A 25896-nucleotide genomic window follows, 5' to 3' on the forward strand; every position below is an offset into this window, starting at 1 on the left:
AAACGCAGGCACGGCCCCAAGCCACCCGCCTACGACGAGGGCCAAACCCGGAGGCCGGTTCAATGGAAAATCAATAATAGACACATCCGGAAACTCTCATGCCTCAGGGAAGGCCACAGGCGCACCAGCGTCTCCAGATGAGATCATCAACTTCTCAACTAACAGGGACCATAAGATCAGGACACGAACGCAATTGCGGTCCCGCTCCACTCACATGCCAGGAGGGATGAAACAAACAAGAATCTTTCGCGTCTTCAGAATCGAGGGACGCCGAGTACCTGCATAGGATGATCCTGAAGTGATCTCAACAGTAATTTCAAACACAACGTCCCAAGGATTGGAGTCGCATCACCGACCTTGCTCCAAAGAGGATGAGATAAGAGAATCAGAACCGCGACGCCATCACAACCGCGACCCTCCAGGCAGCGCCCATGACTGTGACGCATCAGCGCTTCCTCTTCAATGTGTTGATCCAGTCATCCGCTTCCGCAGGAGAAGTAAAGAACAGGGATCGCTCTTGATGAACCACTCTAAGACGGGCTGGGAAGATCATGGAGTAAGCAATTTGATGCTCTCTGAGGCGTTTTTTCACCTGAATGAAGGATGCCCTCGTTTTCTGGAGCGACGCAGAGAAATCAGGGAAGATCAATATGGTGGCGTTGTTGTGTAAAATCGGGCCCTTGCGCCGCGCCGCACCAAGGATCGCATCTCTATCTCTGCTGCTCAACAGTCGGGCCAGGAGAGGTCTAGGCTGCGCTCCCGGAGGAGGAGGTCTGGCCGGTACCCGGTGAGCTCTTTCTATAGCGAATGCAGCTGACAGCGTCGCATCAGGGAAAGTTTCGGAGAGCCACTTTTCCATGAACTTACATGGGTCGCTCCCTTCTGCCCTCTCCGGCATCCCCAGAATTCTTAAATTATTGCGACGCAGGCGATTTTCAAGGTCATCAGCCCTCTGCGCCCAGTTGTTTGCCGCGCTTTCCAGAGAGGACAGACTGCCCGGCGTCGCTCTTGCGTCGTCTTCCAGCGTGGAGATCCGCTGCTCGGTCTCCTTTACCCGCTCTCTCAGGTTTTGCAAGTCCAGCCGGAGGAGACCCACATCAATCTTAACCTCCTCAATTTTACCCGTCAGCGACACTTTTGAATCCTGGATCGCTGCAAGTAACTGCGACGTAACCTGCTGTAAGGTTAGCTCCTGCGATTCCTTGGATCCGGCCCCCATGCTCTCCTCCTCCTCCGCCTCACTGGATTCCCGCTCTGCCTGCTTGCCGGCGCCATCTTGCTGGGAGTCCCGAGCAAACTTCTTCAGCTTCTCAGCCGCCGCTGCGCTGCGACCTCTACTCAAGGTACCGATCCGAATGCTCACCGCACCACAGGTAATCCAAAGGTGTATTTAGGCACCGATTTCGGCAGGATTAATAGTATATATTAGCGTCGGACTGCGGAGCTGCTCTCAGATGCGACCGCTCATGCTGCCTGCTGGCCACGCCCCCCCCTAGGTTTTCTTTTTATTGGTTGTTGCAATAATAGAATGAGACAAATAGAAATCTTTGGAGAAGTGTCGCTAATGTCAGCTTGTGAGAAATCTTAGTAGTGTTACCAAATAATGATCACCATTTGGCCAAGGGCTGCTGATAACAATATGTGGTGAGCTGGAATTCCTTCTTATGAGAAATTGACACAGGTTATTTTTATAAAATATCCTAAAAACAAGACATATTGGGGAATGTTGAAGACTGCAGTTGAAAAACACTGTTCGACAATCCATTTATAAGATCCCAAGATAGTCTTTTTATTTTTTGTGAAGAGTTGTTTTGAAATTTAGAGTCAAAAGAAAGTCTTGTTGTATAACAGGAAGGTCCAGTTCAAATGAATAATTTCTTTTTTATTGCTTGGTAAATTCAAGTACACGGGACACCAAACACTACAATAACGGTTTTCTTGAGAGTGTTTGATGTCCCATGTACCTGAATGTACCAAGCAATTAAGAAGAAATTGTTTATTTGAGCTGGACCTTCCTGTTTTACTCATTCAATAATCCGGCCGTGACGAGGTCCTTGTCCAGGCTCTGAACAAGGAGTGGATACCGATAATGGTAAGCTGGATTTACTGCTACTACTATACAAGTCTTGGGGTATGTTCACATGTTAAAGTGAACCTGCCACCTACTCGCCTGCGTGGCGGGGCATTCCGATGGGCTTTGCTGGTCTTGACGATGTGCCTCTTCTCTGCTTGCTATTACCATCCTCCTTTTTGCTTCGTAGGGATGACGTACCCTACGTCATGTACACCATGTACTCCTGTGCACGCGCACTTCTCTCTGTCCTGCTGCAGGTATAGCAAAGTACTGTAATGAGCAAGTGCGTGGAAAGGTGAAAGAACGCCCGCACATGCACAATACAATACTTTGATCGCCCTCAGCAGGGCAGAGAGAAGTGCGCGTACTTAGGAGCGCAATGGAGGATACTGTGTGGATGACGTAGGACGCAACATTCACATGAACCAGGGAAAGAAGATGGTGATCACAAGCAGAGAGGAGGCACCAGATCAAGATCAGTGGCATCCATTGGAACAAACGTGACTTTTGCCAGAAAAAATGCACCTTAAAATACACATGGTTTTTGCCAAATTTTTTACTTGCATTTTGTTGCATTTTTTTAATTGCGTTTATTTATCCCATGCATTGGAATGGGTGATAAATACTGCAAAAATCCTGAAAGAACTTACTACAGATCCGAAGCTGCCTCAAATCTGAAAGAAAAAAAATAAGCAACGTGCGCATGACACTTCAGAAATCTCATTCACTTTACTGGCACTAGGCAAGACTATAATTTTTATGGCAAAATTGAACAGAAATAACATGACTAAAACACAACAAATACTTACACACATAACTTTAGCCCCCTTTGTATTTTTATGCAGATTTTCATAAAAGTGATATCCAACCGGAAATCCAAGGTGATGTAGATTCCCAAAGAAGATCTAGGACAAAAAGTTGAATGTAACGGTTTATTGTCAACGTGTTTCAAAGTCCTCTGGCCACTCATGTCTACTACATGATTGTCCTGATGAAGGAGTCTGAGAGACTTGAAACGCGTTGACAATAAACCACTTTCTTCAACTTTTTGTCCTGGATTGTCATTGGGAATCAGCAGCGCATATAGAATCTGCTCCCTTTTTTACAATATGCAAATAGTGTTGCTTAATTTTTTTCCTAAAAAAATGTTGACAACTGAGTGCTTCACTTATTTGAGGTTCTCACATTGAACAAAAGAAGGCATTTAGCAGAGAAGTATACAGTGCCTACAAGTAGTCTTCAACCCCCTGCAGATTTAGCAGGTTTGATAAGATGCAAATAAGTTAGAGCCTGCAAACTTCAAACAAGAGCAGGATTTATTAACAGATGCATAAATCTTACAAACCAACAAGTTATGTTGCTCAGTTAAATTTTAATAAATTTTCAACATAAAAGTGTGGGTCAATTATTATTCAACCCCTAGGTTTAATATTTTATGGAATAACCCTTGTTTGCAATTACAGCTAATAATCGTCTTTTATAAGACCTGATCAGGCCGGCACAGGTCTCTGGAGTTATCTTGGCCCACTCCTCCATGCAGATCTTCTCCAAGTTATCTAAGTTCTTTGGGTGTCTCATGTGGACTTTAATCTTGAGGTCCTTCCACAAGTTTTCAATTGGGTTAAGGTCAGGAGACTGACTAGGCCACTGCAACACCTTGTTTTTTTCCCTCTTGAACCAGGCCTTGGTTTTCTTGGCTGTGTGCTTTGGGTCGTTGTCTTGTTGGAAGATGAAATGACGACCCATCTTAAGATCCTTGATGGAGGAGCGGAGGTTCTTGGCCAAAATCTCCAGGTAGGCCGTGCTATCCATCTTCCCATGGATGCGGACCAGATGGCCAGGCCCCTTGGCTGAGAAACAGCCCCAGAGCATGATGCTGCCACCACCATGCTTGACTGTAGGGATGGTATTCTTGGGGTCGTATGCAGTGCCATCCAGTCTCAAAACGTCACGTGTGTGGTTGGCACCAAAGATCTCGATCTTGGTCTCATCAGACCAGAGAACCTTGAACCAGTCTGTCTCAGAGTCCTCCAAGTGATCATGAGCAAACTGTAGACGAGCCTTGACATGACGCTTTGAAAGTAAAGGTACCTTACGGGCTCGTCTGGAACGGAGACCATTGCGGTGGAGTACGTTACTTATAGTATTGACTGAAACCAATGTCCCCACTGCCATGAGATCTTCCCGGAGCTCCTTCCTTGTTGTCCTTGGGTTAGCCTTGACTCTTCGGACAAGCCTGGCCTCGGCACGGGTGGAAACTTTCAAAGGCTGTCCAGGCCGTGGAAGGCTAACAGTAGTTCCATAAGCCTTCCACTTCCGGATGATGCTCCCAACAGTGGAGACAGGTAGGCCCAACTCCTTGGAAAGGGTTTTGTACCCCTTGCCAGCCTTGTGACCCTCCACGATCTTGTCTCTGATGGCCTTGGAATGCTCCTTTGTCTTTCCCATGTTGACCAAGTATGAGTGCTGTTCACAAGTTTGGGGAGGGTCTTAATTAGTCAGAAAAGGCTGGAAAAAGAGATAATTAATCCAAACATGTGAAGCTCATTGTTCTTTGTGCCTGAAATACTTCTTAATACTTTAGGGGAACCAAACAGAATTCTGGTGGTTTGAGAGGTTGAATAATAAATGACCCTCTGAATAAACTTTTCACAATTTAAAAAAAAAAAAAAAAAGAAAAAAAGAAATAACATTCATTTTGCTGCAGTGCATTTCACACTTCCAGGCTGATCTACAGTCCAAATGTCACAATGCCAAGTTAATTCCGAATGTGTAAACCTGCTAAATCTGCAGGGGGTTGAATACTACTTGTAGGCACTGTAGGTAAGAGGGGCCCTTAGTCAACAGCCATTCAGTCACATGAAGTCAAACATACTTATTAAATGTTTTTTTAATAAGAAAGGGGAAATGAAGAATATTAGCTGAACCCTGATATTATTTGGCATCATGTGTTTTATTTTCTACCATGTGTGCAGAAAATAATTATGGAATACTGTGCAGAATTGGTAAATTCTTTAGACACCAGTCCTCAGAAATGTGCTCCTATATCTTAATATTAGAGATAAAAATAGGGTAGGATTTAAGGAAGCTGCAACTATTATTCCTCGTGCTCCAGGTATAGATAGGCCATTTATTCTGCATTTGTATGGACCTGCCTATGTTTTTTATCCATAAGTCTTAATTTGGTTAAATACTAACGTATTTCATCTCTACTTTTCAGGTTGGCTACAAGAACTGGCTCGACGTTTGGAGACTCCTTATTATATCGGGAAAAAAAATATTACCAGAGTATTACCAGCTCAAAACAATTACAGTGAGGAGTCCTCCAATGAGACTGGTCTGGTGTTATTAGGAGGACCGTCTTCCAGGAGCTCGTATATCACATCCTTATACTTTGCCCTTAGCAGCCTAACCAGTGTTGGCTTTGGGAATGTATCCGCTAACACAGACACTGAGAAAATCTTCTCTATCTGTATCATGCTCATAGGAGGTACGATCATATTTCGTTATGATTGACAATGTGTGCAATGTTTAAAAAAAACAAACAAAAAAAAAAACAGTATTACATTGACTGACATAAAAATTAGGCCACTGAAAAATGTAAGCAAAATTGGGACGATATGTTCCTATTCTACAAGTTCATTGTCAACATACTTAGGTGCAGCACTCTTTTATGGCATTATTGAATAGCAGCAATTTTGGACATTGCTAGATTGCTGAATTCTGTACTTGTATGTTCTTCTTGTATTTCCGTAAATGATACGAAATAGGGCACGATCACACATGGCAGATTTGTTGAAGAAATTTATTTGGCTGTCCTAATAATCTGAACAAAGCTTGCTGAAATCCATGTGCTTCCTGCCAAAAGAAACCCATTCAGATGTATAGAACAGATTTTCAGCCCCAGAAATTTCTGCAACAAATCTGTCGAGTGTGAAAATACCCAAAGATGTAGAAAAGCAACACTATTCCAATATCATAACAAACTTTTTTCTTTTGTATGTATTTCTCCAAATTATGCCAAGATTTTTCTAAAATTCTATTAAAATGCAAGAGAATAAGCCTCTAATAACCATCATAGTACAACTTTACTGTAAGGCCCTGTGCCCACGCTACAGATTTATCTTGGAATTTGCCGCATTTTTTTTCTACGGATTTGCAACAGATTTCTCAAAAATCTGCAGTACAGTGAGTCCACAGCCATTTCTATGGCTTTTTTGAAATCTTGCGCCCATGCTGCGTTTTTTTCCGCTGCGGAAATAGTGCGGATTTCCCTGTGGAAAAATCTGCAGCATGTCAATTATTCCTGCAGATTTTCCTATGGATTTTGCCCATGCAAGTGAATGTGAGGTAAAAAATCCGCAACAAATCCGCAGGTCTGTTCCCACAGGGTGGTTTTCCTGCATTTCTGGTGCATATGTACAATGGTAAAAATCCGCAAAAAAATCTACACCAAAATCCGCACCAAATTCTGCACCAAAAAAGCTCTAACAACACAACAAAAAAGCACCAAAAACGTACAAAAGTTTTGGTGCGATTTTCTGGGAGGTACTGCAGAAAAATCTGCACCATCTTTGGTTCGTGCCTTTAGCTTAAGGCTATGTGCTCAAGCTGCAGAATAGATGCAGAAAATTTCTGCACCAAAAAATGCACCTTGTGGCAAACAAACGCACCAAAAACGCACGCATTTTTGGTATGTTTTTTATGTGTTTTTATGCCATTAATTTTTTAGTGAAATCATTGGCTGAAGGGCTCAAAAACGCTGAAAATAAACAGACCAACAATCGACATGCTGCTTCTTTTTTCTGCAACCAAAACTGCAAGGAAAAAAGAAGAAACATGCGCACAGCACTTCACAATTCCCATTAACTTTGCTGGCATAAGGATAGACATGCAGATTTGGGCAACCATCTGCACCATAAACTGCACCCAATCTGCATTAAAAAACTCAGTGTGCACACACAGCCTCACAATAGGGAGAAGACATTTTGTCCCCCTGTGACTTCTACTTTATAGGGATATGTTGTTTTTTCTTGGTGTATAACTGTACACACATTATCACTTTGACATAGAGGTGAAGTCCACATCATACATCATATTTATTACGTACATTGTTAGACCAACTGGTGTTAGAAAATCTTTTGTAGGTTTGATAGGTACCAAGATCTTGTATTTCTCAGATATTATAGCTGTGTGATTCTCTGATATGTACAGTACCCGCGTCTTTCCCTTATAAGCATTATAGCTTTGTGTCTATGATATGTACTGTAGCCGTGTGTTTCTCTGAAAGATACCGTAGCAGTATATTTCTCTTAGGCTGCAGACGCATTTGCGTATGGCATCTCTCTGCGAGAGCAATGGATGTGGTATGCTAATAACCCCCGACTCAGGCTCTGCTGCGAGCGTGAGCTGAGTGTCATGCGACTGTGGTCTGATCTTGCCATTGGGTCACAAGCTGCGAAGCTGAGGGCGGGCGCTGCAGAGGAGAGGAAGGGGTTAATCCCCCAATCTCCTTCATTGTCAGCCTGTGCGTATATCGCACTGCACTTGGATAACATCCGAGTGCAGTCCGATGTTTCTCTCGCACCCATATACTTGAATGGGTGCGAGTGACATGGCTCTCACAGGCAATTGCAGCATGCTGCGATTTTTTCCTTAGTCCGTTTAGGGCTGAGAAAAAAATCGCTGATCTGAGCTGCAGCATGGGGCCAAATGCAATGCAAGATTTTTTTGCATTGCACTTGTCCGATTTATACGCGCATGTGCATACCCTTAAAGGCACCATAACTTTGTGTTTTGACTAGAGGCACTAAAGCTGTTTGTTTCTCTGATAGGTGTCTTAGCTATGCGTTTCTAAGATAAGTACTGTAGCTATGTGATTTTCTGATAGGTACCAAAACCTTTATGCTTCTCTCATAGATACAATAGCCATGTGTTTCTCTGATATGTACTGTAGCTGAATGTTTCTCTAATAGGCACCATGTCTCTGTTTTTGTTTGATAGGTATTATAGCAATATGATTCTCTGATAGATACTGTAGCTGTGTGATGCTCTGATATGTACTGTAGATGTGCATTTCTCTGATATGTACTGTACCCGTGTATATCTCTTATACGCACCATAGCTTTGTGTCTGTGATATGTACTGTGGCCATGTGTTTCTCTGACAGATACCGTAGCTGTGTATTTCTCTTAAAGGTACCGTAGCTGTGTGTTCCACCTAGCGGCACCATAGTTGTGTGTTTCTCTCATAGATATGATAGCCATGTGTTTCTCTGATATGTATTGTAGGCATATGTTTCTCTAATAGACAACAAATCTCTGTTTTTGTTCGAGAAGTACCATAGCTGTGTGTTTCTCTGATAGGTACTGTATCTGTGTATTGTCCCTGAGGTATTGTCTTTTGGGTATCGTAAAGTATTCACTTTTCAGTTTTGGAAAGCATGCTGGAGAAAGTAACCCAATATGAACTATTAAAAATATATCTTTATTAATTCATTATTGTTAAAAAAACACCTAAACAAATCAATGTATATAATATATAGAATATACAGATATTGTAAATAGATAGGCGGTCCATAATTATGACCATCTACTAAAGGGGGCCACTAGCTGTTTTCTAGGGGGAGATATTTGCCCTACCTATCAATGGAGGTTAGACACCCTAAGTGACAGTTTTCTCACGTATTGGAGACACGTGCATACGTGGACCTATGTATTCCTAATGGTTTGGACACACGTAAGTATTTTGGAACGGAACGTGTGTCCGTTCCGTACTTACGTGTGTCCGTGTATTTCTCACGCTGACATGTCCGTTTTTCTCCGGTATCACGGGTGTCACACGGCCCGCACGCGTACCACTTGGATGTAGTGTGGATGCGATCCCGTGTGAAATTATTAAAAGTAGGTGCACTCACCTAAATGGGTTGTGTAAGTCACAACTCCTGTAATAGCGTGTTAGCAGAAATGGAACAGCCGCAGTCCCGAAGAAATTAAGTAGAAATTAGTCAAAGAAGGAACCGGGTTTCTTGCCGCGCTATTCACCATATAGATGAAGGGATGTAAATTTATTCCATGTCTTTAATGAATATTGCCAATTACAGGTCAACCTGTAATTGGCAATATTCATTAAAGACATTGAATACATTTATATCACTTTGTCTATATGGGGAATAGCGCGGCAAGAAACCCGATTCCTTCTTCGAAAAATGTATACAAAGGCTGTGGGGAGACATGATACAGGTGATGGTAACTTACTCCAGTCTTTACAGTAAAAGCAGTGAGATTTTGGAACCACCTGTCACACAATGTTGTGATGACTGATTCAATGAACAAGTTCAAAAAGAACCTGGATGCCTTTAATAACAATATAATATATGTAATATTACAGATTATGGAGATGGAAGGTGATCCGGGAATTTATTTTTAGATTTGATGTTGAGACCTTTTTCCTCCAATATTGGACAAGTAGCATTTGCCTCCTGTGATCTTTTTCATCCCTTTGAATAAACAAATTAGGATCACAGGCTGGACTTGATGGACCTGTGACTATTTTAGTTCTGGTGAATGAAGGCGCTGGCAGCTGACTGACAGATCTCAATGTCAATAGGAACGACCTGTAGCCAAACACAGGAGCAGATGGGGGAGCAGATTTTTCTAAATAAATAATTATTAATTTATGTAATATTCCATATTGATGAGTTGGATATAAAGGGAAATAGCTCATAATGTAGAGAAGGAATTGTGGAAGGTGCATTAAGTCTTCTATACAGAGACATAAACAAACACAGATAACTACTAGATCTGTCTGTACAAACATAATCTATGCATCTTACTTGTCATACTAGACATTACATCTATACTTACATGCATTATATTTTACATGTCGCTTTATATTTTTCCTTTGTAACTTAAGTGGGTGGATTTTCTTAGTGGAGCTACATTAACCCACAGATCATGTCTCTACTTTACATCAAGAGCAGAATACTCTTTGCAGCTAAAATCTTCAGCTCAAGACGAATACGTACTATATCCATATGATTCGGGCGAGTGTTAGAGATCTCATTAGCTTATACCTGTCATTATTTCTATTTTTTCTTTCTGTAACTAAATCCTTGTTAATTGGGAATTTTCAGAAGTGGGCTGATTTCTGAGCTGTGTATGTGGGGGGACAAGCGTGGGACATTACCATGGTGACAGCGTGTTCATACATGTGCGTGGGCGTACGTGTCTGCATGTGCTGGCTGGTGGATTATGGCCCAATTTGTGTATTAATAGCTTCCTCTGAAGCAGTACCGCTCAGAAGAACAATCAATAATAGTGATATAATACTACAATATACCACGCTGTGTACTATATAAAGACAGACCTCAATTAGAAAATCTCCATTGGTGCCTCGAAAGATATCTGTATGTACCAAGCTGCTTCATATATATGTAAATGTCATCCATATATCCTTGTGGGTCACATACCATCAGGTATCAATAGATTATTTACTTTCGAGGTTGAGCAATGTTTGGGGACATTGCTTCTTGTTGAGAGGGTTGTGTTCTTTTTCCATCTACTGACCGCACACATGTCTTTTGACAGTGTCTCATATGTACTGTATAATATTTATTAGCATACATTTTTATATTCTGAAAGAAAATATTTGATCTTGCCGGAATTTTATGGATAATGGTTCTTCTTTTTGTGGGTCTCAGGATGGTATATTGTTCGAGAGCCTTCTTGATTGCTCACACTTTGTAGTATGTTCGTCAGTAACTTGTAGAAATTGGAGATTAGATTCAAACAGCGTACACTTCTATATATAAGTGTATTTGGACACCTGACCATTGGACCATCCCATTGTAAAACCATACTTAGTATTAAGTTAGCGTGACTTTTACAGATAAAACAGCCTCTAACCTAGAAAAGCTTTCCATGAGATTCTGAGTAGGGGAAAGTTGACCCAGTTCAGCCAAAACAGGATTTATGAGGCCAAACACGGATGTTGGATGAGAAGGTGTATCCATAATCAGCCTTCCAATTCATTTCAGGTGTTGGAGGGCTTTGTTCGGCCACTCAAATTCCTTCACACCAAAATCATAATAAATATTTAAGAAACTTACTTTGCACAAAGGCACAGTCAGATCCAAACTCCTAATCTGCTCTCCGGGCTGTACCAGACACGGCCATTATGGGTGCCACGGTTTAGTGAAGGGAAAAATCTAAAGAAAAGAGCAGAGAAAGATGGAAGAGCACTAGGAAGAAAGCAGTGAAGTGAAATAGAAAACAAAGGCGGTGGCATAGGAAGGGAGAAGAGGGGTATAGCGTAAGGAGTAAAATAGGAGGAGCAGGAACTCAAAATATAAAACTATATGGAAAGGGCGCTCAGGGACCCTGGAAAGGAGTGGTGCTTATCACAGCCAAGGAGTTACTCTTCAAAAAGTAATTTCATCGACATGGTGTGTGTACAACATGTATGTAATAGGTGAAGTGTAAGACATTATTATTATTTATTATTATAGCGCCATCAATTCCACGGCGCTTTACATGTGAAAGAGGTATACATAATAGGGACAAGTACAATAATCATAAACAATGCAAGGCACAGACTAGTACAGGAGGATAGAGATCCCTGCCCGCGAGGGCTCACAGTCTACAAGGGATAGGTGAGGATACAGTAGGTGAGGGTAGAGCTGATTGTGCGGCGCTATATCAGACTGAGTGTTACGGCAGTTTGTGGGCTTGTCGGAAGAGGTGGGTCTTCAGGTTCCTTATGAAGCTTGTCAAGGTAGGCGAGAGTCTGATGTGTTGTGGCAGAGCATTCCAGAGTATGGGGGAGGCACGGGAGAAATCTTGGATGCGATGGAGGGAAGAGGAGATGAGAGGGGAGTAGAGAAGGAGATCTTGTGAGGATCGAATGTTACATGCAGGTAAGTAGCGGGAGACTAGGTCAGAGATGTAGGGAGGAGACAGGTTGTGGATGGCCTTGTAGGTCATGGTAAGGGTTTTGAACTGGAGTCGTTGGGCAACGGGAAGCCAGTGAAGGGATTGGCAGAGAGAAGAGGTCGGGGAGTAGCAGAGGGACAGGTGGATTAGCCGGGCAGCATAGTTTAGAATATGTATGCAAGCTGTGACTTCTTCCCAGCACATGTGTAATTTTTCAGTGACATGTATCTAAAGTGAGATTGATGTGTGGCATGTGTCTAAATTATGAGTGATGTGTCTAATTTGTGTGAGGTGTATTTCACATATGTGATGTATCAGTGATATGTATACAAAGTGTATCTAATGTGTGAGTGACATAAGCAGCATGCATTTAATGTGTGACTGATATATGTATTTTTTATCTTGTTTGAGTGGCGAATGTGTATGTTTAACTCCAATATGTGAGCGACCTGTATGTGATTGACATGTGTGTCATGAGTCTAAAGTGTGCATCTAATATGAGAGTTCTGCTTGCATCTAATGTGTGAACCAGATCTGTACAAGTTTTGTGTAATGTGTGTGCAATATATATTTAATGTGTGGAACATGTATTGAAAGTCTACTTTTAGCCTTATGTGGGTGTCACACGGGACGATCTATCGTACCCCCCCCCCCCGTCGTTTGTGCGTCACGGGCAATTAGTTGCCCGTGGCGCACAAAGTCGTTAACCCCCTGTCACACGCACTTACCTCCCGGAATACCTCGCTGTGGGTGGCGAACATCCTCTTCCTGAAGGGGGAGGGACGTTTGGCATCACAGCGATGTCACACAGCCGCCAGCCAATAGACTCGGAGGGGCGGAGATGAGCGGGACGTAAACATCCCGCTCACCTCCTTCCTTCCGCATTGCCAGCAGGACACAGGTAATCTGTGTTCATCGTTCCCAGGGTGTCACACGGAGCGATGTGTGTTGCCACGGGAACGATGAACAATCGGCGCAAAGAAGAAGAAACGACTTTTTGAAAATGAGCGACGTGTCAACGAGCAACAATAAGGTGAGTATTTTTGCTCGTTCACCGTCGCTCGTAGCTGTCACATGCTACAATATATCAAACGATGCCAGATGTGCGTCACTTCCGACGTGGCCCCGCCGACATATCGCCCGATATATCGTACCGTGTGACACCCGCATTAGGCATCTTTCACATGTCAGTGAAAATCACACACATTTTTCACTGACGTGTTAAAACTGCGTATGTCCCTCCAAGAGCTGTGATTTTGGCACGTGTGTTCTCCATGTGTTATCCGTGATAGTGATAGCGAGTAGGAACTTTATATTCACCTGTTCCTGGCGTTGCTGTCCGTGGTGCTGATGTCTCCCACGCTGCTGACTCCGGCCACTGCTATCTCCCCACTGCTGTTACGTCCGGGTCGCGGTGCAGTGAATATTCACGAGCATAATTAGCCGGCCTGGAAGCAGGAGACAGCAGCGCTGGAGACAGGTGAGTATAGAAAATCATTTTATTTCACAGGCACATGTTTTCTCTGGTACGTTTGCCATGGATCACATCACTGTGTCGTCTGTGTGACATCAGTGGTGCCGGAGAAAAACGGACTTGTCTCCGTGCAGAACACACGGACAAACGTGTGTGCTGCATGGACACATAGTCCCTGAGAAATCATTGATGTGTGCACAGACCTTTTGATTTTAACACTAGAACTACTGAGGTAGTCATTTTGACTACTTTGCACCATGTATTTCTATATAGGTGTCACGAGTCCAGTAGTTCTAGTGTTAATGGGTCTGCGTATATCATTGATTCTGTTACATATAAAAACGGCGACATACGTACTGGAATCACTGACGTGTGAAGAAGGCCTTAAACACTATGAAAGTGTATTACATGTGGTGTGAGGCAGCAGGGGTAGAGTAAAGCTCAGTTTGTTACAGTATATTTAACCTACAGAATAATGCCATTCTTGGGAAACCCTTTTAATGTCTTTTGGTTTGATTCTCCACCTCCTTCTGCCTTAGTTTTAAAGAGTTTTTGGTATCCATTGGTTTTATTTCCAGTTTCTGGAGACTCACTCCATGGCATAAAGCCCATAAGCAGCTTCCTTACTTACCAAACTCATTTTAAATAGCTTGTTTTGAAGTAATTTCAATTAAATAAGCAAACAATGGAACTTTTGGTTGCGCCTTTGAGGGACCTTTTGTGGACTATTGTAACAGGATGGACCTACAGTCGTGTGCCCCCCTGAATGTGTGATATATGCCTTTTTAATGTTGTGTAAAGGCCACGTCTCACTAAGCGACATCGCTGCTGAGTCACGGTTTTTGTGACGCAAAAGCGATCTTGCTAGCGATGTCGCTTTGTGTGACATCCAGCAACGACCTGGCCCCTGCTGTGAGGTCACCGGTCATTGCTGAATGTCCTGGACCATTTTTTGGTCGTTGCTCTCCTGCTGTGAAGCACACATTGCTGTGTTTGACAGCGAGATAGCAACGATCTGAATGTGCAGAGAGCAGGGAGCCGACTTCTGCGGACGCTGGTAACCAAGGTACACATCGGGTAACCAAGCAAAGGCTTTGCTTGGCTACCCAATATTTACCTTGGTTACCAGCGTCCGCAGCTTCTAGAAGCCGGCTCCCTGCTCCCTGCACACGTAGCCAAGATACACATTGGGTAACTATAGGCAAAGCACTTTGCTTAGTAACCCGATATGTAGCATGGATACCAAGTACAGCGTCATTACACGGGTCGCTGGTGGCTGATCTCTGATCGCTGTGGAGATCTGCCTGTTTGACAGCTCACCAGCGACCATGTAGCGACGCTCCAGCGATCCCTGCCAGGTCAGATCGCTGGTGGGATCGCTGGAGCGTCGCTAAGTGTGACGGTATCTTAACTGTAACATGTTTGACTCCCCATGGCCACGGTATTGCCACAAGACGTCACTTTTCTCCTGTTCACTCCTCTAGAGTACTGAGTGAAGGTTTAGGTCTATTAAACAACAGATATCAGGGAAAAGGACAGTTATGACAGGGTTAACTGCAGAGCCGGCCCACAGTGGGGTGGAGTAAGGGGATATAAGGGATTAAGTAGTTTTCTGTTTGGTGTTTGTTGTATAGTAGAAACAAGAGAAGGAGGTCAAGCAAAGAAGGTGGAAGAGTACACCAGGCTTGTTATGCAGATGTAACTCTCCAGAGGCAGACTGAGCAAAGGAAGACTCCTACCAGGCAAGCTTTGTCAAAAAGTGCATATACATTTCCAGGCTGGTGGAAAAGGGGAACTTGGTGAAGAAGAGACGTCCTGCTGAAGGACAGTGGCAAAGAGGCAATGACTCTAAGAGCAGTCGTTGGAAATTACAATGGTAGTGCCTGGGGTATAATAGCCATAGCAATATACCTGGGCCCATGTAATTTTTAGATCGGTAGGATGCCTACGAACCAGCCTCCCCCTCCCTCCTTGGCAGCCACTATGGAAGAGAATAAGATCATGTCAGTAATCCTCCTGGAAGAGCCGGTGTATGTTAATGTGGAAAATGGACGATGTATTATTTGCTATATCCTGTACTTGAGTTCACTTGAATACAAAGAAATGTACGTTTTTAATATCTGGTTTGGACTCTTTATTGTGACATTCAAGACCCAGCAGTATCACATTATGTGCAGCAGAGGAAAAGATGGAGGTCTCCGACTTAGAGGCATAAATCAGCACAAATGGGTTATGCTCCTACACACACACACACACACACACACACACACACACACACACACACAACTCAAGCATGAATGCCGGGGCACAGAAAACGCAGCGCTCGCCGATAGCTACCACCCCGGGCACGTTTACACTATTGAGTAACAATTTTAGTTATTTATTATTCCTATTTCAATAGATAAAGCTTAGTAAATCTTTCATATAGTTAGCCAATATTCATACAGCTAGGTTCACTTTCATAGAAATTAAAATTGCCCAGTAAACTTGACTCTGTAACCTATTTAGCTATGGCAGTGTGTTAATGCAAAAAAAGTGTGTAATATGTTTAATATTATGTGGATTTAAATTGATATATTGCAGAAATAGTACTGAGGTTTAAGGTTTATTTGGAGGCGTCATCTTTAGGAAATTTGTAAGACCTTTCCGAGACTGATTGGTTTCTTCTCAGCAATTCAGTGTCCTGGCATAGGCATTTACAAATACTAACTAGATTAAAATTCTACTAACAAACTAAAATGTTACAAGTACGTGTTGGTGCTACATAAATGAAAAATAGAGACCCAGACCAATCAGATCTGCTTTTGCATCTTACTTTATTACTACCTAGTTGCCTTTAACCATTAATCACTTTCTCAACAGCCCTTATGCACGCACTGGTGTTTGGAAATGTCACGGCCATTATCCAGCGTCTCTATGCAAGAAGATTCCTGTACCACAGCCGTACACGGGATCTACGAGATTACATCCGTATTCATGGGATTCCCAAACCTCTAAAACAGCGCATGTTAGAGTATGTCCAAACAACATGGGCAATGAACAATGGTATCGATACTAATGCGGTAAGAGAACAAGACCTTTCTAAATGCTACAAAGTGATTATTTGGGCCAACATATATACGATAATGTCTCTAAAGTGCTATTAAAGATGATAGCTCTATAAAAGTGAATAAAATAATTTAAATATCCATACAACTCAAGAGACAGCACTAAAATGCATGAGTGCTCGTTACTACTCCAATCGTGCAGGTCGGACGCTCGGACGGGCTCGCTTCGAGTAGCGAGCATAATTGAAGTCAATGGGAAACTCAAGCATTTTTCCGGTAGATCCTAACAGGAGGACTTGGGGAGGGAGGGCTGGAAAATTGCTGAAATAGAAGGAAACATAGTGGGAAAGATGCCTAGACACTTCTCTGACTCTCAGGTCACTGCTGGGCACTAAATAAATCAGTAATACAAAAAAATGATGTGGGGTCACCCCTATTTTTGATAACCACCAGATAAAGCAGACAGCTGTAGACTGGTATTAGCAAGCTGGGAAAGTCCATGGTTTATGGCCATTCACAGCCAAATACCAGAATTAGCATATCATAGTAGATGTGCCAATTCCGGCGCTTTGCCTGGTTCTTCCTGATTGCCCTGGTGCGGTGGCAATCGGGGTAATATTTTTGGGTGCTGATGTCAGCTGTGAATGTCAGCTGGCATCAAGCCCAGGGGTTAGTTATGGAGAGACGATATCAGGGCGGTGTAGAGCTTTAACAGTCACTGTTCACTACATTGTACGTAAGTGTGCTGTAATTACTCCTCAGCAAGCAAGCTATCAATCAAATACTGGAGTGTAAATACTGCGCGTTCACTGTAAAGTGAGCAGAAACTGTTAGAGTTCCGTTCCCCATCCCAATAAGAGGAAACGATCAGCTGCAGGGAAAAAAAAAATTTAATTCTCCCTGTGGCAGTTCTTCCAGTAAGGCAGTTACAAAGGTTTTAAAGGAAACCTGTCACCATATCCAATATGCAGGCACCGTGTTACAGGGCAGGAGGGGCTGAGTAGATTGAAATATCGTTTGTGACAAAAGATTCAATATAACCTGTTAATCATTTAATTCTCTGCTCTTTCTGGGATTTTTGGCCCAGTGGGTGGTCCTATCAGTGGTTGACAGCTTTCTTTGTATAAGTGTGCATAGCTGTCAATCACTGATAGGACCCACATGTTCTGCTGACCATTTGTATACTGTGACCCTTTCAGTTTCATTTTTTATGTTTTGCAGCTCTTGCGCAGTCTTCCAGATGAACTACGAGCTGATATTGCTATGCACCTCAACAAGGAACTGCTTCAAATGCCTCTCTTTTCCCTGGCAAGCCGAGGCTGCTTGCGCTCTTTGTCACTAAATATTAGGACTTCATTCTGCACACCAGGCGAATACCTCATCCGGCAGGGGGATGCTCTGGAAGCTCTATATTGTGTGTGCTCCGGATCCATGGAAGTTCTCAAGGATGGAGTTGTGTTGGCAATTCTGGGTGCGTAGAGACAGTATATTCTTGCTAATAATTAATCATAAAGCTATTAAAGCAGTGGTGGAAATCCTCCAGCCAACAGCATAATTTGGTCCAGTCCTCGCATAGCACCCCAATGGGCCACAGTGCTTGGGCGTCCAGTCCCTTTAGTTTTTCTTGAAACACGCATGTAGCGTTCACTACTAAATGCCGTGGCACACACAATGCTATATTGTCCTGACACTGGCTGATTCCAACATCAGGACGTTCCTTGTAGGCGGAGATTTCACGCGCTACACTCCTGTCTTTTTTCCTGGGAATGTGTACACCAGCCCCTGCATATCCTATGTGATATATATAGGCACACTCACACGAGCGTGAAAAACGGATAAGTGCAATGTGAGAAAATCTTGCTTTGCACTCGGACCTATGTTAGTCAATGAGGGAGAGCAGTTGGTCAGCTTTTCTCGCATCCAGATTCTGGATGGGAGAAAAGCGGCAGTATCGTGCGATTTTCTGCGAGAGCCATATCTCTTGCACCCATTCAAGTAAATGGATGCGAGAGATACATCGGACTGCACTCGGATGTTATCCTAGTGCAGTGCGATATACGCACAGGCTGATAATGGAGGAGATGGGGAGATTAACCCTTCCCTCTCCTCCGCAGCGCCCACCCCCAGCTTCATAGTCGCATGACACTTGGCTCAGGCTCGCAGCCTGAGTCGGGGGTCATTAACATATCGCATCTGATGCTCTCGCATCGGATGTCATACGCTAGTGTGAGTCCAGCCTATACATCAGCCTCAATGTCTCCTATGTGATGCATATGTGTCAGCTCCAGCGTATCCTATGTGATATATACACGTCAGTCTTATGTGATGGCTGTATGCCAATCTCTTACCTCCAGTGTCCTCTATGGGATGTACTGTATATACACCAGCCTTAGCAAGCATTTCCCATGATATCTATATGACAGCCCTATTGTCTCCTATGTGATATTTATATTCCTGCCCCGGTGTCTCCTATGTACTATATATATATATATATATATATATATATATATAAATATATATATATATATATATATATATAATTACAGTGGAACCTTGGATTACTAGCACAATTGGTTCCGGGAATGTGCTCTTAAACCTAGTTACTCTTATATCAACAAAGAGAATTTTCCCATAGGAAATAATTGAAAAGCAGACAATTCGTTCCACCACCCAAAAATATTTACAATATTTATAAAAACTTATTATAGTAATACAAAATAATGTACTGTATTTATATAAAATTATTACAGTACACTAATACAAAATACTGCACAGTAAAAAAACATATAACACAAATTAAACTGCACATTAGCTTCCAATAGAATTGCTGGTATGTGGGAGGTACAGTATAAGCAAGGTGCTATACTGGTTAGCCGAAAGAGTACAATACTGTATCCACAAATGCAAATTGATAGAAATGCCATATAGTATATACTGTACTCTGCAATGGTATATTGTATACAGTAAACAGTACATATGGACAGAAAGTGACCTCCAGAGCGTGTCAGAAAGCGGTGAAAGGACGGACCCGGAAGTGTACACGGTGGGAATTTTCTCTTATTGCAAAGCATTGCTCTTAAACCAAGTTACAAATTTTTAAAAAGCTTTGCTTGTCTTGCAAAACGCTCTCAAACCAAGTTACTCTTAAATAGAGTTGAGCGCGGTTCGCGGTTCGAGGTTCTCCAGTTCTAGGCTCGAGTGATTTTGGGGCCTGTTCTAGATCGAACTAGAACTTGAGCTTTTTGCAAAAGCTCGATAGTTCTAGAAACGTTCGAGAACGGTTCTAGCAGCAAAAAAACAGCTAATTCCTAGCTGGCTTTCCGTTGTAATAGTGTAAGTCACTCACACAGTGACTCACACTATTATGACATTTCAGTGTATAGTGTGCGGGAACAGCGCCTTCAGATCACTGCTGTTTCTATAATGGCGATCGCCATTTTTTTTTTTTTTTCCTTGTCTTCCTTCCCTAAGCGCGCGCGTCTTGTGGGGCGGGCCAGCATGTCAGCCAATCCCAGACACACACACAGCTAAGTGGACTTTTAGCCAGAGAAGCAACGGCATGTGTGATAGGATGTCCATGTCACATGTCCCTGCATTATAAAACCGGACATTTTCCTCCAGGACGCCATTATCTCTTCTGCGTCTTTGGTGTCAGACATCACTGTCGCAACTCCGTCCTTTGTCCTATCGCTGATACAGCTGTATGCGCTCCATACACAGCGCTGGACAGCTTAGGGAGAGCCATACCTCCCAACCGTCCCGGATACAGCGGGACAGTCCCTCTTTTGAGCCTTTGATCCCGAGTCCCGCCCGTGAGGCTGTTTGTCCCATGGCTCCACCCACCCACTGTAGCCCCGCCTAGCTGTTTCTCCCTTCTATTCATTACAGAGCCGAGCACGCACCTTGAAACTCCTGTGACTGCTGCTGAGGTATGAATCACCCCCTGCAGCAGAGCGACCCCCCCCCTGCAGCAGAGCCGAGCCCCCCCTCCCCCAGAGCGGACATCCCCAGCCCTGGAGTGGATCCCCTGCACCAGAGCCGACCCCCCCCTCCCCCAGAGCGGACATCCGCAGCCCCGGAGTGGATCCCCTGCACCAGAGCCGACCCCCCCCTCCCCCAGAGCCGACATCCCCAGCCCCGGAGCTTCCCTGCAGCTGTTCTCTGACTCCCCGTGTGCGGCTTCTCACTGCTGCAGACACACTGGGAATCAGGAAGCTGAGGAGAAGACCGTGCAACCAGCACTTCTCTCTCCTGCAGATAGCACTGGCCAGTAATAACCTATGCAGAGTTACATCTGCAGACTTCTATTAGCTTACCGATCAGTGGTCTCCTGCCTGTGGAGCTGCTGGGTCCTAGCTGCCCAACAACTTCAGCTCTGCTTTATCCTGGCTCCCCTACCAGTTAAAGGGAACCTGTCAGCAGAAATTTCACAATGAAAGTAATAGATTCCCCTCTGCAGCTCCTGGGCTGCTTCTAGAAAGGTTCCTGTTGTTATTGTGCCCCCTTTGAGACCTACAAAAATACTTTATGAAGTCTTACCTTTTTGTATGCAAATGTTTTTTATGGTCACGGGGGCGGGCTGTCTAGCGTCGGTTATTCCCCCTCCTGCCGCTTTACGCAGTCCCCCATTGCTCATTTACATACACAAGGACGCCTTCCTCATGTAACTGTCCTCCCGAAGTTTTGCGCATGTGAACGCTTTTTCAGGTGATTGCGCAGGCGCGAGATTATGGGCGGCGCTGTGATTGTCATCAGCAGCGTTATCCAAGTACCCACCCATAATCTCGTGCCCGCACTTTTCCCTCTGACTCCACTGTTATGCGCAAGTGCTGGCCATATGAACCATGTTACCTATGACCGCTTGCACGAGATTATGGGCGGGTACTTGGATGACTTTGCTGATGACAATCACAGCGCCGCCCATAATCTCGCGCCCACGGTAATAGGTAACATGGTTCATATGGACAGTGCTTGCGCATAACGGTGGAGGCAGAGTGAGAAGCGTGGGCACGAGATTATGGGTGGGTACTTGAATGACTTTGCTGAGGACAATCACAGCGCCGCCCATAATCTTGCGCCTGCGGTAATAGGTAATGTGGTTCATATGGCCAGCGCTTGCGCATCTGTGGTGGCTCAGAGCGATCACGGACAGCTTCTGCAGTTTCAGTTTGCTGAATGGGTGTGGATGGGGAGTGGATATGGGCGTAACTGTGAAATGGGTGTGGTTAGGGGGCGTGGCCTAAAAATTTGCCGCGACGCGCTACGCGCGCCGCAAACTTTGTCCCTCTTTTCCTTCTTCAAAAGTTGGGAGGTATGGGAGAGCACTTTCTATCAGTCCTTTTAACGGCTCAAACCGGTAGGGTCAGAGCCATAGGTGACAGGTCCTGAAAACAGCGACAGCGTCTGTGTAGCCAAGGTCAGGGATTTCGTCGCTGCATTTCACCATTAGGAGGGAATAGAAAGGCAGGCTTCCATTCCTCTACCCAGAGCCCCACAATCCTGGCACTGTACCCTCCTGTCCTCTGCACACTCCAACTCTTTTTAACTAAGCCATTATACTAGCAAACAGTCAGTGTACCTAGTGGCATCCTAAACATGGCTATTGTACTTTTGTCTAGTCACACTAGTGGAAAGATATTTGCAGCACGTCTGCCTGCATTGCACACTCAAACTCTTTTTAACTAAGCCATTATACTAGCAAACAGTCAGTGTACCTAGTGGCATCCTAAACATGGCTATTGTACTTTTGTCTAGTCACACTAGTGGAAAGATATTTGCAGCACGTCTGCCTGCATTGCACACTCAAACTCTTTTTAACTAAGCCATTATACTAGCAAACAGTCAGTGTACCTAGTGGCATCCTAAACGTGGCTATTGGACTTTTGTCTAGTCACACTATTGCAAAGATATTTGCAGCACGTCTGCCTGCATTGCACACTCAAACTCATTGTTACTAAGCCATTATACTAGCAAACACTCAGTGTACCTAGTGGCATACAAGAAGTGGCTGTTGTACTCCATTAGTGCCCCTCTGGTGCAAATCTATGTGCAGCACCTCTGCATGACACCCTCCTGCTCTGTTTTTAATGAGCTATAATGATAGGAAAAAATACTGCCATTTAGTGGCATCATAGAACTGGCTGTTGTATTCCATTAGTGCCCCACTGGTGCCAAGCTATTTCTATCACCTCTGCATGACACCCTCCTGCTCTGTTTTTAATAAGCTATAATGATAGCAAAAAATACTGCCATTTAGTGGCATCATAGAACTGGCTGTTGTATTCCATTAGTGCCCCACTGGTGCCAAGCTATTTATAGCACCTCTACATGACACCCTCATGCACATTTTGCTACGCTAATGTTATAGCAAACTCAGGGAATTCATTGCTGCATTTGATAATTCGGAGGGATAGAAAGTCAGGCTTCCTTTAGCTTTTCCTTCTGTTCATAGACAGCATCTCCAAGAGCAATTTCGCCTCCACGTCTAAGTGTGGAGAGGCAGCTAGTGCGCATGCGTGTGCCGATTTACCCCAGCTGCAGCCTAATTACAGTGTTTCGCCTAGTGAGTATGCTCAGCCTGACTGTGCCATTCCTGAGGCTAAGTCTTCATTTCGGGATACAGCGCATGCTCCCACACTAAGTGTGAAAAGCCTCTTTGCACAGGTGCTTGCATTCCGTGCCGGGTCTAAGTCCTGTTTTGTGCCTAGACACCATGCTAAAGCTGATAGTCTTTTTTCAGAGACTGTATTTCATGCTACTGAGCATGCTCAGGCACTTACTGCATCAGAGACTAGGTCCGGTAATGAACTCTTTGGCCCTGCCCCTGATGTGGGGGTCCCATATAGACCACAGGGCATCAGGTGTCCTCCCAAATGGCTTGCAGAGGCCCACCCCTATGACTTGTCACCGCATTATTGATGGTCAGACGATGACTGGTGCGGTGTTTGGGTCATGGCAGCCATGAGGTCATCATTGAAGTTGCGGTTCCAAATAGGACGCTAGTTATGCCACTCATGACGTGTCACTCTACTTTTGTCTCCAGGAGGTGCATTGTGGTTCACCCTGGTTTGGGGCGGACCCAGGTTATAAAAGGGGCTGGAGCCAACAAGGAGGTGCGCAGTCTTCTATTATGCTCCGAAAGAGCACACCTCCATGTGTTGAACCCATTGCGGCTTTAGGCCAGAGGTAGGCAGGGATAGGGTGTCGATGCAGGCCACCACCACAGTTGGTAACGCAGAACGGTTAAGACCAGCTCCTGTCCTACCAGTCCTGCTTGTGCAGCCCAGTGGCATTAACAGGCCTGCTGCTGCTGATGCGCCTGCTGTCCACAGGTGTGTCCCTACGCACACGGTCAGCGTACTCAATGGCCCCTGTGTTGTTAACAGGGAGTTCCTGGGCTGGGTGGGCATGTGGACCCTGTGACGCTAACAGGGCTCCCAGTCTCCAGATCCGAATGGCGTCTAACTCGGTTCAGGCTACTATTAGTTTCATAGCCACACAGCTCTGTATCCTCCACCAAACCTTCCAGTTGCCAACCTCTCCTTTTCCAACTGGGAGCACGGTGCACACTGACTGCTGATGGGGATATATACCTTTCTCTTTCTTTTCTTATTAATTTTCGTTATATAGCGGTAACATAGTATATACCACTTTATCCAAATCTGCCAGTCCCACTGTAACAGATGGTGTTTCTTCAGCAAATGTTACTGTTGCTTAACCACCAAATCCACGGACCAAAACTTTTTTCCCCTTTCCAACACACCTGTTCCCTTTTCCACCAGCATCTGTCCTTTTTCAACTCATTTTGGTATATGACCAAAAGTGCAACTCTGCAGGGACACCGTACTCAACGCCATCTCAGCACAGCAGCCAGCCCTCGGTCCCTCAGATGTGGACAAGTAAAAGACCATTTCCTCCTATCCATGACAAAGCGTTGAGATTCACTCTGTGCAGCACTGGTGTTTAGTGGAAAAGCAGATCTAAGATTGCGTACCACATTCTGCAGATACTCCTGTATACGTGCGTCCATTTCTATGGCAGGAATTATTTCGCCAAATTTTGTCTTGTACCGGGGATCTAACAGTGTGGCAACCCAGTATTCTGGATTACTTTGAATTCGTACAATCCGAGGGTCATGTTGTAGGTAGTGCAGCAAGAAGGTGCTCATGTGTCTTGTGCATCCAGGAGGACCAAGTCCTTGGTGTGTTGGTGGCAGAGAGGTGAGAATCGTGCCTCCTTCCTCTGCCCTCTCCCCACAACCTCGCACAACCGAAATGTGAGCAAGCTCTCACTCATCTGCGGAGTCTTCCATGCCCATCGCCAGTTCGTCCTCCATTTCTTCATGGGCTCCTGCACCTTCCTCAACACTTTTTGCTGATACTATGCGCCCTTGTTAATCCCTCTCCCTCACCATGACTGCCGCATAGGTGCCGCTGACCATCTGGACCTCGTAGATCTTGTTATCCCTTCCGCATATGACTCCTCCTGTACTTCCTCCCCTTCCTCTTGTCCCAACACCTGACTCCGAATAACAATTACAGTGTGCTCCATCATGTAGATGACCAGAATTGTCACGCTGAGAATGACATTGCCAGTGCTAAACATCTTCGTCGACATTTGTAAACTGTGTAGCAGGGTGCATAGGTCCTTGATCTGACACCACTCCAGCAGCGTGATCTGCACCACCTCTGGATCAAGTTATCCCAGGCTATATGTCATAACGTATTGCAGCAGGGTTCGGCGGTGCTGCCACAAATGCTGCAACATGTGCAGAATCAAATTCCTGCGTGTGGGCACATCGCATTTCAGGCGTTTAACCACCAGACCTAAAGACTTCTGTAGCGACGAAAATTGTTGAGCTGCTGTGTGCGCACGATGGAAGTGAGCACATAGCGAGCGTGCCCGCTGCACAAGGCCATGTAGGCCGTGATGGTGTTTTAAAAATTGCTGGAGAATTAGGTTCAACACGTGAGCCATACAAGGCACGTGTGTCACATTGCCCTGACGATGGCCCGCAGCCAGGTTTGCATCATTGCCGCACACGGCTGTTAAGTCACCAACGGAGTCCGCTCCGTCAATTTGTACTCCGGTCGCCAAGTGACAACGTGTTCCTTTCATGCATAGTGCTGATGATGGGAGAGGAGTCGATGCCAGCGGCGCAGGTGGACGCAGGTTATGCTCACCCACTGGGCTGCATTACCTTGACAGATGCAGAATCTCTGGCTGAATGTAGCTGGTGGGTATCTCACAGATGAAATACCATCATTCAGCTACAACCAATGGGAAGACACCACATCCTTTTTTATGCCCATCCTGTCTGCAGACCACTGCCAGACATAGCTCTGCTTTTACCCCCAGTTCAGTTTTATG

General features: G+C 44.6%; 1 protein-coding gene across 3 annotated transcripts in view; it reads left to right on the top strand.

The window, feature by feature from the left end:
• Positions 1-25896, top strand: part of KCNH3 (potassium voltage-gated channel subfamily H member 3) — a 166178-nt gene that overhangs the window by 112432 nt on the left and 27850 nt on the right. For all 3 annotated transcript variants that reach the window (XM_075336943.1, XM_075336944.1, XM_075336945.1), the window contains 3 exons: positions 5295-5564; positions 16343-16542; positions 17749-17998. In XM_075336943.1, the coding sequence (XP_075193058.1) occupies positions 5295-5564; positions 16343-16542; positions 17749-17998 (720 nt within the window). The remainder of the gene's footprint in view (positions 1-5294; positions 5565-16342; positions 16543-17748; positions 17999-25896) is intronic.

Source organism: Anomaloglossus baeobatrachus, chromosome 2 (genome assembly GCF_048569485.1).
Source record: "Anomaloglossus baeobatrachus isolate aAnoBae1 chromosome 2, aAnoBae1.hap1, whole genome shotgun sequence".
NCBI classification, from domain to species: Eukaryota; Metazoa; Chordata; class Amphibia; order Anura; family Aromobatidae; genus Anomaloglossus; species Anomaloglossus baeobatrachus.